This window comes from Protopterus annectens, chromosome 3.part1 (assembly GCF_019279795.1).
Source record: "Protopterus annectens isolate FY-2018-M chromosome 3.part1, PAN1.0, whole genome shotgun sequence".
Lineage (NCBI taxonomy): Eukaryota > Metazoa > Chordata > Ceratodontiformes > Protopteridae > Protopterus > Protopterus annectens.
Window position 1 is genome coordinate 732,823,467 of NC_056732.1, and position 13,445 is coordinate 732,836,911.

At 35.6% G+C, this 13,445-nt stretch overlaps 1 protein-coding gene across 1 annotated transcript in view; it reads left to right on the forward strand.

Moving 5' to 3' along the window:
• The window catches only part of PKHD1L1 (PKHD1 like 1), a 1,597,738-nt gene that overhangs the window by 888,697 nt on the left and 695,596 nt on the right, over positions 1-13,445 (forward strand). The window contains exon 35 of the mRNA XM_044066249.1: positions 11,897-12,089. Coding sequence (XP_043922184.1) covers positions 11,897-12,089 — 193 coding nt within the window. The remainder of the gene's footprint in view (positions 1-11,896; positions 12,090-13,445) is intronic.

Here is a 13,445-nt window from a genome sequence, read left to right on the forward strand (position 1 = left end):
ATTTCCAATATTTTAGCTACAATATATACAGTATATATACATTGGTTTTTACATGTCAAGCAAACCAATCTATGCCTCTTTTCTGCTGGAAATATTTGTGAACACAAATAAAAAAGTTATGCTACAATATAATGTTTTTTAAGTCTGTTACGAAGCTAATATCACCCACTTGAAAATCACCATTCCAAATTCATATGGTAGAAATGTATAACATGATTGTATATCTGCAGTAACCAGTACACCATTTTTATTTTTTAGCCTTTATTAAATTCTTACTTTGTGGACGTAGGTATGCACACAATAACAGAAAAAAAAAATAGCAAACAGCTTTCATTTTCATGCATTATACCTGTACATTTTCTTTTTAACAATTAAGATTCACTCCAACATAAAATAAATTGCTCAGGTCTTGCCTTCTCTTAAATCTCACTCATACTCCTGAACATTATTCTGCATGTATTTTCCCGTACATTCCATTTATTTCTATGTAGTTTGCTCCTTCCCTATAATAATGATCTCACCTCAGTTTCATTTATCTCCTTTATAATATTCAGTATTTTAATTGCAGATAGTTAACACTTTGATATCTATTTTCTAGTAACTGTTTTTTGGCAGACAATAGCATTAAACGTAGTCAGGTCCTACTAAGTCTACCAATTCAACACAAAAGAATCATTTCCTTTGTTACACCCATTTGCACCCCCAACATTTCTGTCAAAGTATCCTGTAGGGAATAAACCATTTTATTACATTAGTCTTGTCCAGAAGGATATAGCCCACAAATGAAGCAATAATACGTCCTGTTTATTAATAAATAAATGCGACAGACAAAAAAGGTAAAAAACCACTGATAGCAAACAAGTAAACAGATCAAGTGCTTTCATCCACCAGCATGTGGATTTCATTAGAATCAATTAATTAATTTAAAAGAACCTATATAAACACTTTTTGGCACCATCTCTGCGCTTCCATTTAAAGACATACCTCACTAATAATATTACAAAATCCTGAAGTATATCCATAAAATATCATAGTGCATAGTAGGCTCTTATCTTCAATGTTGCAGACATAAATGCATTTTAACCTATGTATTTTATAATGCACTATTTAGAATTTATTAATTTATAATTTACAATGTATTATTGATATTTTAGCATGTTTTTTATGATAGATATGTATGTGAACATGTTATGGACGTCACTCTCTTATTTGTAGTCCATTTATGGTGATGAGGATACACATACCTTTTTAACTATATTTAATACATACCATTGATCTCATTTTTCACTATTTATACTATATTCATATATATTTATTACATTTTAACAGTTATTTTATAATATTTCTCGATCCAGAATTTTTAATAATACTATATCAATTGTTATTCATTATGTTACATGTATGGTTTATTATTTATTATTCATTATTTTTTATTTTTGACATGTATTCCTTGGGTTGGAAAGTAGTATAAACTGAGTGCATTCAGATTTATGTTGTTTAGACATTCCCATGACAGCTATATATGAAGATTTTATCATTATTTATTAGCACTACAATTTAGCTACTATACATATCTGATAATTTTCATGTTGTTAGTATATCAATTCTTCATTTTTTATTTTCTATATTTATTTTTATGTATTTAGTTAAATATTGGATGAGTTTGAAGATAAGAGCCTACTATGCACTATGATATTTTATGGATATACTTCAGGATTTTGTAATATTATTAGTGAGGTATGTATTTAAATGGAAGCACAGAGATGGTGCCAAAAGTGTTTATATAGGTTCTTTTAAATTAATTAATTGATTCTGATGAAGTCCACATGCTGGTGGATGAAAGCGCTTGATCCGTTTACTTGTTTGCTATCGGTGAATTTTTACTTTTTTTACTTTTTTTGTCTGTCGCATTTATTTATTAATAAACAGGACGTATTATTGCTTCATTTGTGGGCTATATCCTTCTGGACAAGACTAGTGTTTATTTTTCGTTGTGGACAGTGCACTATTCTTACATTTGGATTTTATTACATTCCCTGAATGTGTATCCCGTTACCTCTGCCTTTCCCATCACACATTCAACATTTGCTGTCTACCTAAGGAAAAATTCTCTGAAGTCTATTTGGGGTATAAAACTTCCTATGAAAACACTTCCAAGAAAAAATCCTAAACTTTCTTAACTTTGATGCATATTTGTGAGCCAGCCATACAGATGTCCCCATTGTTCCTTTGTAAACTGCCTTTCAATTCTCTCTTCCCATTTTTTTTCTAACCTCCTGTTACTGATTCTTATAGTTATCATACAATATTTTATATGCTCTACTAATTATCTTTTTTTAACAGCAGTATCTTTTCTAGTCTCAACTAAAAGCTCTGTCAGAGGTGTCCTTTAACTTAGCAGTTCCCTATCCCCTTCTGTTTACCTATTCTCTATTATCAATCACTGGTACAGAAGGCAATCTATAAACTGCAGTATACACTTTTGCTTGGACTCACCCACTCTTTTACCTTTTCCTGTCTAGTTATTTTCTCACAATACCTTGATTCCTTTGCTGATTTTCTCCTACAAATCAAAAGTAAAAGAACAAGACCAACCAACACAGCTAAAAAGCAGTAAAACTTTAATGTTAGTTAAGTGCTTTCACTCTTGATAGCACTTCATCAGACCAAGATATACAAAACTGTTAAAACAAACTATTTATATCATCATTGAAATAGCTTTTAAGAACTGCTTTTTAGCTGTACTGGTCAGTTTTTTTTTTTTTTTACTTTCGGTTATCCATTTTCTGTATGGACCTGCCTTTATCCACGGTATTGCTCATATCTCTCTTTCTCCAACAAATCCTAGCTTCTTCTTGCCTGTTTTCTTTACCCCTACTTACAATCATCCCCATTTGTCAAAATCTCCTTTCTCCATTCCCACATTGGTTTAGTTCTTAGAATATTTTCTCTCACTTTGTGAACATAATATTATCTGGGGTTGTTGTTATTCTCCTTAAAGACACACATACAAAATCTTACTCTTCTCCTTTTTTCTCAAAGTCCCCGTGTTTCATCATCCTACCTTCACATTTTGATTTGTAAACTTCTGCTTGAGTTATACTTGAGTTATTTATATGAGCCTTAACTTCATACCTCTGAAGTATCCCTTCAAACTGGGTAATCCAAAAACACCATGTTCATCTGGGAGAATCAGCTTGTCCCACTTATTGTTTGCCCCTCTTCCCTTCCAAAATATATTCCTTCAACTCTGTACTAATTGTGGTCCACAATGTATCTTTGGATTATAAAAATATGCCTGATCTATATATAAAACTAATAGGACAAGAACCATTTCCACTGCTTGTATTTGCTATCCAAATGCATATTCTCTGTTTGGATTATCCTCTGTTTAGCCTTGTCCCACATTTCCTTAGCTGCCATAATAATGACAATAATTGTCAAATGTTTACTCCCCTCCACAAATCCTCATTACTCCATATCTTATCAATTTTGTAACATAGCTACCATTCTTTTAGCTAGTATAGACATAAACAATTTATAATTATAGTTTAAAATTGAAACAAAACTGGGTGTTAAAGATATTTACCATCTCTGGATAATACACCACCAAAGTTTTCTTCCAACATGCCGATACTCCCTCCTTCTTTTTAAAATATTACAAAATAAACCCTTCCAGATCTTTATCACTTTTCCTCACAAAATCCAAATTTCTACAAGAATGCTACTTGTTCCTGGAATATTCACTGTTGCTGGAGTGCACATTACAATTTCTATCTCACCTTTTTCTACCTTAGCTATTTATTGTTAAGCCTCATTTCATATAGCGGTGGCATAATTAAGTCTTCTATAAACATTTCCATGTGTACCTTATCATGCTTTCCACATTCCTCTACTTTATATAAATTTACATTTCTGAAATAACTCTAATATCTCTATAGGATCTCTTGTTATATTTCTTGTTATAGGCTCTCTACATTTGGTGACACCCTTTTCTATTTTCTGTTGCCAAAGTCACTGTACTAAAAGTATTTGTGCTGTGCAGTTGTTACCTAACAGCAACCTTTTTAAACTCATGCACATTATCCAAACAGTCCGTTATTTTCCCTTTAGTGCTCCATAGTTGCTCCTCTTCTTGTTCTCTGGAATTCCTCTTATTCTGAAATATATTGACATTTGCCAACCCTGCTAGACAATTTCTAATACTTTTCCATATCTCCTTTAATTCTACCATGTTTTAAACTCTATTTTCATTTTACCCCGTCATTAGCTATCCATTCAGAAGAAATGTTTGTCTTCCCTGATAACTCTCAAATTATTTCCACTAACCATTCCTTAAATTTCTCTTTATATATCAGATAAATAGGAAAGCATCAATGTCTCATTTTTACTTTATTACCTTGCATATTTGTCTTAGTTTTTATTGCTGTATGATCTGAAAGTTAATGGATATGTGTTAAAAACATTTAATTAAATACATATGCTGCTTTGAAATATAATTTCTATCCAGTGTAGAACAGGCATTTGTACCTTGGAAATAATATGTAAATTCTGTCTGAATTTAAACTGCTAAATTCACATACTCCATACAATTTTTCCCCTCCCAGTAAACCTATCTTGCCAGAAATATTCAATTATTTTCCCCTCTTCTATCATTATTCAGGCCCCTCTAATAATTATTTCTCCACTTTTCTTTTGCCCAATAATTCTGCTGAATGTCCACTTTTAAATCCTTTATTTGTCAAATTCACATACCTATGTTTATCAAAATGTGTCTACTACATCATTACTATTTGCACCCTGGATTTATTGATGTAATTTAATACTCTTTGCTTTTTGACTATACCTGTAAGCCCATTTACATTCCATAATAATATGGACAAAGAAGCCATAATGAGAGAAAGAGAAAGCTCTTACTCCACTTCTTATGCATGGAAGTTGTTCTGAATGTATATTTCCAGCTTTTAGTTTACATGCACTCACTACTGTTTGGCAGGCTGAATTATTATGTAGTTGCTTTTTGTATTCTCCATTTGAACCAGTGTCACATTTTTCTGAAATTTTTACTTCAGTGAAAACAGTCAAATAAGAATGTAAGCAGAGTTTTTGAGTCCCCATTCCCTTTTAACTTACAACGAACACACAAAAGCATGTACACTTTAAAAAGGTGAAGTTTACTCCTCCAGATAGAAGCAGTTGACCCAAATCAATAACTTAGCTATTCTAAAATGAAGGTTATCAATGTTAAAGTAAATGTTAGAAGCTGTGTTCGTGCTTACACTTATTTCTGACTTTGATTGTATCTATAGTCCTCTACCAGATGTGAAACACAGTTTGCATGCTTTCAGTAAACATTAACTTTAAGCCCTAAAAAAGTGCACTGCATACCTTTAAATAAATAAGATTAGCACTGCACTATTTTATATTAAATTAATTCTAGTATTAAGACTGCTGGGAAGGCAAATACTTGTACATGTTCTTTACTTCCCACAATTTCAAACTTTATTTATTTTTCACTGAACTATTTGCCAGTGTATCTTTAATTGTTAATTATATTGTGATGAGGCAGATGTACTAGTGCAGAGTGCTGAGAGGTCAAATGATACCCTTGCAGATGCATAAAAGAACTTTTAGAAATTTCTTCCAGAGCACACTTAACAAATTTCTCATGTTTAATTGGTTGCACCAATATTCTTCTTGTGTCTCAGTAAGAGTATGTACTAATTGGAAAAAAATAGCTAATGCCTTGGTACGTACAATGAAATTACTAATTTCCATGCCTATCATAATTCTGTTTTATTTGTTTTATCATAATTCTGTTTTATTTGTTTAAAAAAAAAAACTTGTCTACAACTTAAAACAATGGCATTAATCCAGATATCCTCTTCTGTAAAACAAGGGAAATTATCATCTTAATTGACCAGTAGCATAACTAGAGCAGGGTGAATGGGTCAATTGTCCTGGGTGCTGTCTTGGTCAGGGTGCAATTTGCCGATGTAAAATAAAAATATATACATACATTTTCAATCAAATACATTTTCCTCCTTTAAGGGAAATGGCAACATGTTCATCCTAAATGGAAATCTAAGACACTCCTGTGTGCCTCCCGCACCTGCTTATATAATCTAGCTTTGGCACAGCACTGAAAAGGTCTGTGATTGTCTCTGCGTGTAGAGGAGCAGTGCTGGGGTCAAGAAAAGCAGTGTATTTGGCTATAACATTAGAGCCTACAGCAAGCTGATGGATGCAGCATTTTCCAAAATCTAAATTGCTTGCTATGGACACATATGGTGTGTGGGAAGAGTTACTAAGAGAAAAAATAAGATGAAGTCACTCAAGTATATAGGATTACTTTCTAGTATGCTTCTTGTGCATACTAGGGCAGACTGATGAAGGGATCAATGTGGGAAATGTTTCATTTTGGGGCTTGTACAAACATGGACAGACTGACTGATGAAGGGATCATTGGGGGAAATGTTTCATTTTGGTGCTTGTGCATTGCATGGACAAGCTGCTGAAGGGATCGTTGTGGTAAATATTTCATTTTGGTGCTTGTGCAAACTTGCACATACTGCTGAAGGAGTCATGGTGGAAATGTTTCATGTAATGCTTGTGCATACATGGACAAATGATGATGGGATCTTTGGGGGAAACTTTACACTTTGGTGCTTGTGCATACATGGACAAACTGTTGAATGGATTGTTTTGGGGAAAAAGTTTCATTCTGGTGTCATCTGGGGCTTCTGCATACATGGAAAAACAACTGAAGGGGTCATTGTTGGAACTGTTTTATTTTGATACTTGTTCATTACATGGGCAAACTGCCGGAGGGATCTTTCCAGAGAAAAGCTTCATTTTGGCATTATTTGGTGCTTGTGCATACTTGGACAGACTGCTGAAGGTATCATTGTGAGAAAGTTTAATTTTGATGTCATTTGGTGCTTGTGCATACATGGACAAACTACTTCATAGGTTCATAGGTTCATAGGTTCATAGGTTCATAGGTTGGTACTAGGCTATCGGCCCTAGGGCCTATACAAGCCTAGCCATAACAATTCCCTGGCTATTTCTTCCCACACTATTTACTTCCCTGGACCCCTGTCTAGCAGGGTGATTGACGTGATCCCCGGGGTGAATTTCCTTTCTTCCATCCAATCGTCAATGTTCCTTTTGAAGAGGGCCAAAGAGGCACTCTTCTTGACATGTATGGGCAATCTATTCCAGAGTCTGGGGAGTCTCTGGGTCAGGAACCTATCCCTCCAGCATGTTTTGTTTATTGTGATGACAAGGTTTAGATCCCTGGAGCTTGTGGCTCTGAGGGATTGGGATTTCTTTAAGTGTAGCATGTCCAACAGGTCTGGGTTTGACATGGCCTTGTATGTTAAGCAGAGATCGCCTCTGAGTAGACGATATGTGACAGAGTATAGCTGGAGTTTTTTAAGGCGGTCAGCGTAGGGCATCTGCTTTAGGCCTGTGATTCATTTAGTGAGGTATTTCTGCGGCCTTTCCAGTTGGTGCAGATGTCTTGAGAGGTACATACCAAATGGGGCATTGCATTCTATAATGGGTCTAATGAGCGATGAGTACAGTGGGAAAATGACCTCCTTTTTTCTGGATGAAAAGCTCTTAATGATGAGGTGTGCCACATAGAAGGATTTCCTGACTGTTGTGGCGATGTAGTTATCGAAGGTGAGACCACTGTTCACCTGTGTCCCTAAGTCTCTCATCACACTTTCGGTGTTAAGTGTACTGCCACTGAAGGGATCTTTGGGGGAAAAGTTTCATTTGGTGTCATTGGGTGCTTGTGCATACATGGACAAACTACTGAAGGGATTGCCAGGACATTTACAGAAAGAAAGCAAGCAATTCAGCACAGCCAAGATCATTTTAATGCATATTCTTAATTTTAAAACAAAGACATAGTAAATCCTTTCTCAGAAGATTAAACCCCTTGATGATCAGGCTCACTGAAATGTAAGTGTCTTTGGAGGTGGTGCATGCTCCCCTTGCAACCCCAATGTGGGGTCAAGTAACTCATATGCTCCAAATTTATATTACTAGTCTTTTCTTGGTAAATGAAAAAGTAACACATATCTCTGTGAATCAAGAAAGTAGCTTCAGGGTGCATACCCCTCAACCTCTTAGCATAAGAAGTCTACACAAAGGCTAAAATAATGGGGTTAAAGACTCAAAATAGGGACAGGTTTTAAATATTGCTCTTCTAAATTTTAAACTTAGAAAGTTGCTGGACTAACAGGATTTATATTAGTATGCATTTTCTGAAGAAAATGAAATCTGAAACACATAGATAGCTTTATTTAATGAGTACAGTCCTCACTGTTTTGTCAGAAAAACACATATTTTATGAGGTGAAAATCTGGACATTCTGCAAAAATCTGGACTGTTGAAAGGTATGGTCAGGGGCCAGGACTAGGTATTCAGTACATGTTAATATTCTGAAAGTCTGTTTGTTATCTATGTGAACTAAGGAGAAAAACTGATCAAAAATGAGGCCTAACTGTATTCTTAATAATCTTCTTGAAGTCTTCATTCGAATACCTTGAAAGAATCACAATTACTGCAAACCTACATAGGTTCATAGGTAGGTACTAGGCTATCGGCCCAAGGGCCTATGTCAGCCTAGCCAACAAGGTTCCCTGACTTACGCCACCCAAGAAAGTTATTTTCCTGTGCCACTGTCGAGCAGAGATAGAGAAGCGATCCCCGGGGTGTATTTCCTATTTCCCATCCACTCATCAAGATTTTTCTTGAAGAGTGCTAATGAAGAACTTTGCTTGACATAGATGGGTAGCCTGTTCCAGAGTATGGGAAGTCTCTGGGACAGGAATCTATCCCTCCAGCATGTCCTGTTTATTGTGGTGACAAGGTTTAGGTCCCTAGAGCATGTAGCTTAGTGGGATTGGGATTTCTTTAGGTGTAACATGTCCAACAGCTCTGGGTTTGACATAGCTTTGTATGTTAGGCAGAGATCACCTTGGAGAAGCTGATATGCTATGGAGTAAAGCTGGAGTTTTTTGAGGCAGCCAGTGTAGGGCATTTGTTTGAGGCCAGTAATCCTAGTTGTGAGATACTTCTGTGGCCTTTCCAGCTGCTGCAGATGTCTTGTGAGGTACATTTCAAAAGGGGAATTGTACTCTATAATGGGTCTATGAGTGTCGAGTAGAGGGGAACAATGACCTCTTTTTTCCTGGATGAGAACCCTTTTATGATGAGGTGTGCCACGTAAAAGGACTTCCTGATTACTGTGGCAATGTGACTATCAAAGGAGAGACTACTGTCCACCTGGGTCCCAAGGTCTCTTATCACACATTGTGTTAAGTAGATTGCTGCTTATGTGGTAGTTCATGGGTACAGACTTTTTACAAAAGGGGATGACACTGCACTTTTGCAGAATAACAAATTGTTTTTCCCAAAGTATTATACTGCATGTGTGAGACAGTGATTTGTGAAGGGCTTTGGAAACCTTTCTTCCTCCTTTGGTTTTAAGAGTTGAAGAGCATCATAAAGTAGAATATGTATATGTAATGCAGTATAAAGAAAGTCTGGCAATGTGTAAGAATGGTAAACAACAGAAGAAATCAAAAGTTACTGGACAAAAAGAAAAACATTGTCCTTTGGATTAAATACTGAAAGTATGAGTCATACTGGGTTGACCTAATATGCAGAAGGTACAGGGCTCTATATGGCTTAGCTACTCCTCTGATCGGGCCATTTCTACACCACCCACCCCAGCACTCCAAGATCACAGCATTATATAAATTTGAACTTGCTTCTCTTTAAGCACTCTCACCTTACCACAATGCAAAGCCTGAATACATTACAACTAAGGAATATTGCTTTAGATTTGCAGCAATTAAGATAAGATTCCCCTCTTCATATTTAAAATACCCTGACTGCCTCTATACAAACTGCTCTACAGTTTAACATGTACTTTATTTAAGAAAATGTTATATAAATATTAAGAAGAACAAAAAATATTTTAGTCACACTTTGTTCTTCAATCCAGTCAGTGTCCATCTATGCATTAATGACATAATGTGGGGGTATATTCTTCAAAGTTCACCTACCAGTTAAACAGAGTCAATAAAATTCCAGTCTTCCTCAGCACTTCCTTTTGCAAAGTCATATTTCACATATATAATCTTAGATCTAATGGGATTGATACTTTACAGTATCCTATTTATTCTCTAATTTCATATTTCTGCTGGTCTTTTTGCTGGTCACCTCCATCTCCCACTACCAATCTCTTCTTCAAACCTAAGGTACTCCTAATTCTTCTAGTGAGCTCCTGTGCCTGTTTCTGTTGATCAGGCATCTTCCTTTGACCAGTGGTAAAAGTTTCACTGGCAGTCTCCCTACAGGCTTTGTTATTGTTAGAAGATTGAGAAGCTGTCTCATTCTTCATTGGCTAAACTTTTGTTTTTCCTCCTTAGCATGCTCTTCATTTAAAAACATTATTTGGCTCTCCAGGAAAAAAAGTATTCTGAAAATACTACATGCACCAGCTCAAATCTAACATTTGCCTCTTGATATTCTCTGATCACTGAGATAAACTCACATGTCTTCTGCCTAGTGTATAGTGGATAATCATTTTCCAGACACACTCTGCTGTCTCCAATTTTTATGCTTTTCCTTTCTTCCAAAACTTTTGACAAAACAAAAACTTTTTTCTGCTAGTATGATTGCATCTTTACTAATATAGATCTTGGCTGCTTTCCCAATGGCCAGATTTGGAGCATACATACAATGTGCCCTTGCAATTAACAAATCCTCTGTGGGAGACCAACCCAATCGCCTACCTGTACTTTCATAAATTTAAAACAACGTGCTTCTACCAGTTTCTCTGGTATAGTAGAAAATCTCATTTTTTTTTCTATGCATGCTCTGTCTTTTAATTCTACTATTTTTTGAAACAGCTCTTCTTCAAAAGCCTCATGTTCCTTCAGCCTTTTATTCATTTCAGACTCTGATTTATGAAGTTTTATCAGCTCATCTGAATAACTAATTATGCCTTTTTTCCAGTCTTTTATTTTAATATATATATATATATATATATATATATATATATATATATATGGGTCTACTTCAGTAGACCGACCACTTACTGACCCGACACCCAGTTGCCACAGGTGAGAAGAACGACACCTTCACAACACCGACATCTGAAAGACCGACGTTTCACGTGAGGTAAGTAACCACTCTGACCCTTACTCCCCCTGTGGTAGTGTGTTCTCGTAGTTGGTATATTTATTAAGGGGGGTGTGGGGTGCAAAGTCCCCCACATTGGTGGGTTTAGTTTTGCTTGGTTTAGTTACTTTAATCGGGATGGCCAAGCGGTTACTTACCTCGCTTGAAATGTTGGTCTTCTGGATGTCCACCTTGTGAAGGTGTTGGTCTCGTGCAACTAGGTGTCGGGTAAGTAAGCGGTTGGTCTACTGAAGCAGACCCATATATATATTAATTCAGTATTTCACTTAATTTTAGGCCATCTGAATAATTATATGATATACCGTATATAACATAACGCAGACTAATATTAAAAATACATTTTCTGTAGATATATTTGTCTGGCAGCTCGTGCTGAGCATTAAGGCAAAGAGCTGTTAACGACATGCTTTTTCTGGAACAGTTCTGGATCACATGCCTGGTAACTAACTGTGTATGAAATGCTAATATGCTGTGAGTATGTTATTTTATGTCTGTGGAGAGATTAAGTGTGCAAGGCTATTACCCCTTCATTTTGGAAAAAAATGACTGACGTTGCTAAAGAATACCAAAAACTGACAAAAAATAAAACATTATCCTGGTTGTCTGCTAAATTCTATCTCTGTATTTTCTGTGGTCAGCCTAATCTATTCCTCTTTTTGCTTTGAAGGTAACACAAGCCTTATAATCAGTGGTCTCCACTTCCAGACTTTTGCAGCAGGCAGTACAGTGTATATTGGGAACAATGAATGTCAAATCCAATTCTGGAATTCTACATACATCATGTGCTTGTTGCCAAAATTGCCTCCCAGGGTATATAGCATCAAGGTCAGAGTTGGAATGTGGGGTTATGCAGCTGTAAGGTATGTAATATAAACGTTTTATATGTGCTTATATAGTAACTGGCATTTGTGCTTAGATGTTTGTTGACAAATTTACACATAATTGTTTTCTATTTTTTCTGTATGTGCCTTCATTAACATGCTATTTTTCTTTATTCAATAGATTGTATTGTTTATTTATTTATATGCCCATTGAATGTTTAGGAAAATGTAAAAACTGGGCAGCTGGTGAATTAGTAATATTTAGTTTTCTACTCTGGTGCAATGGAATGTAAATGTAAAGATTGTTAATATGTGGCTAGGCGACTGATAATTTCTTTCTATGGAACTAAGTGAGAGTAACATTGAAATAAAGTATTAGAGAACTGAAATTGTTTATTAAAAGTATTATGACACACTAGGAAAGCACAGAGCTACAAAGAAAATAAAAGTATTAATTTTGTATTCAATAGAAGACTAACAAAATTTATTTGCATGTTAAGTAGAAGTGGGGTCTGCAGGACTAGCAGGAAATATACCTGTCAGCCCATTAGTCCAAGAAATCTGGACAAAGCCTTTCAAAATGGGGAACAAGGCCTAAAAATAGGGACAGATTTTAAATAATGCTCTTATAAACTTAGAAAGTTGATGGTTTAACAGGGTTTGTGTTAGCATACATTTTCTGAAGGATTTGAAGTCTGAAACTCAAATGTATGTCATTATTTGGTGACTTCAATCCTCAGATCATTCCAGTGATTTGCCAGAAAACCACAGATTGTACGAGGAACACAACAAAGATATGAAGCAAAAATCTGGACAACTGAGAAGTATGGCGGGAAATATACACCCATATCCCACAAATTATACAGGCTTGAGGAGTGTCAGACTATGAAAGTTTTTTTTTAACTTTTTTTTTAATTATTACCAAGCTAGTGAGCTTTCTGCTTTTTTTTTTCAAATGCTTCATTGTAAGCAGATCTGTTTAGCAATGCAATTTGCTATGATTTACCAAAACAAAATCCCTTATAAAGTCTGACTCTGCTCATATCAGCTCCTTGTGGAAGCAAGGGTGAGGCAGCATTGATGTCCATTAGCACTGGGTAATTCAGGGTGTGGGAAGTAGGAGAAAACACTCCTCAGCTTTGGTATAATGCTGCCACAAGTACCTTAATCTCCTCATTGGCCCTGAACATAGGAGTTCATCCAAAGATAGCTAGTCACATTCAGTAGATGTCATTGATGAGTGGCATTAACCCTGGGTGTGGCGGATGATCAGCTGTAGGGAGTCGCAAATGAGCAAAAAGAACCCCGCAACTTTTATAATTGTTTACTAATATTGCAATAATTTACTGCTGGTTTTCAAGTGCCAGGCAGACCTGAAAATGTCCTTTGGCATAA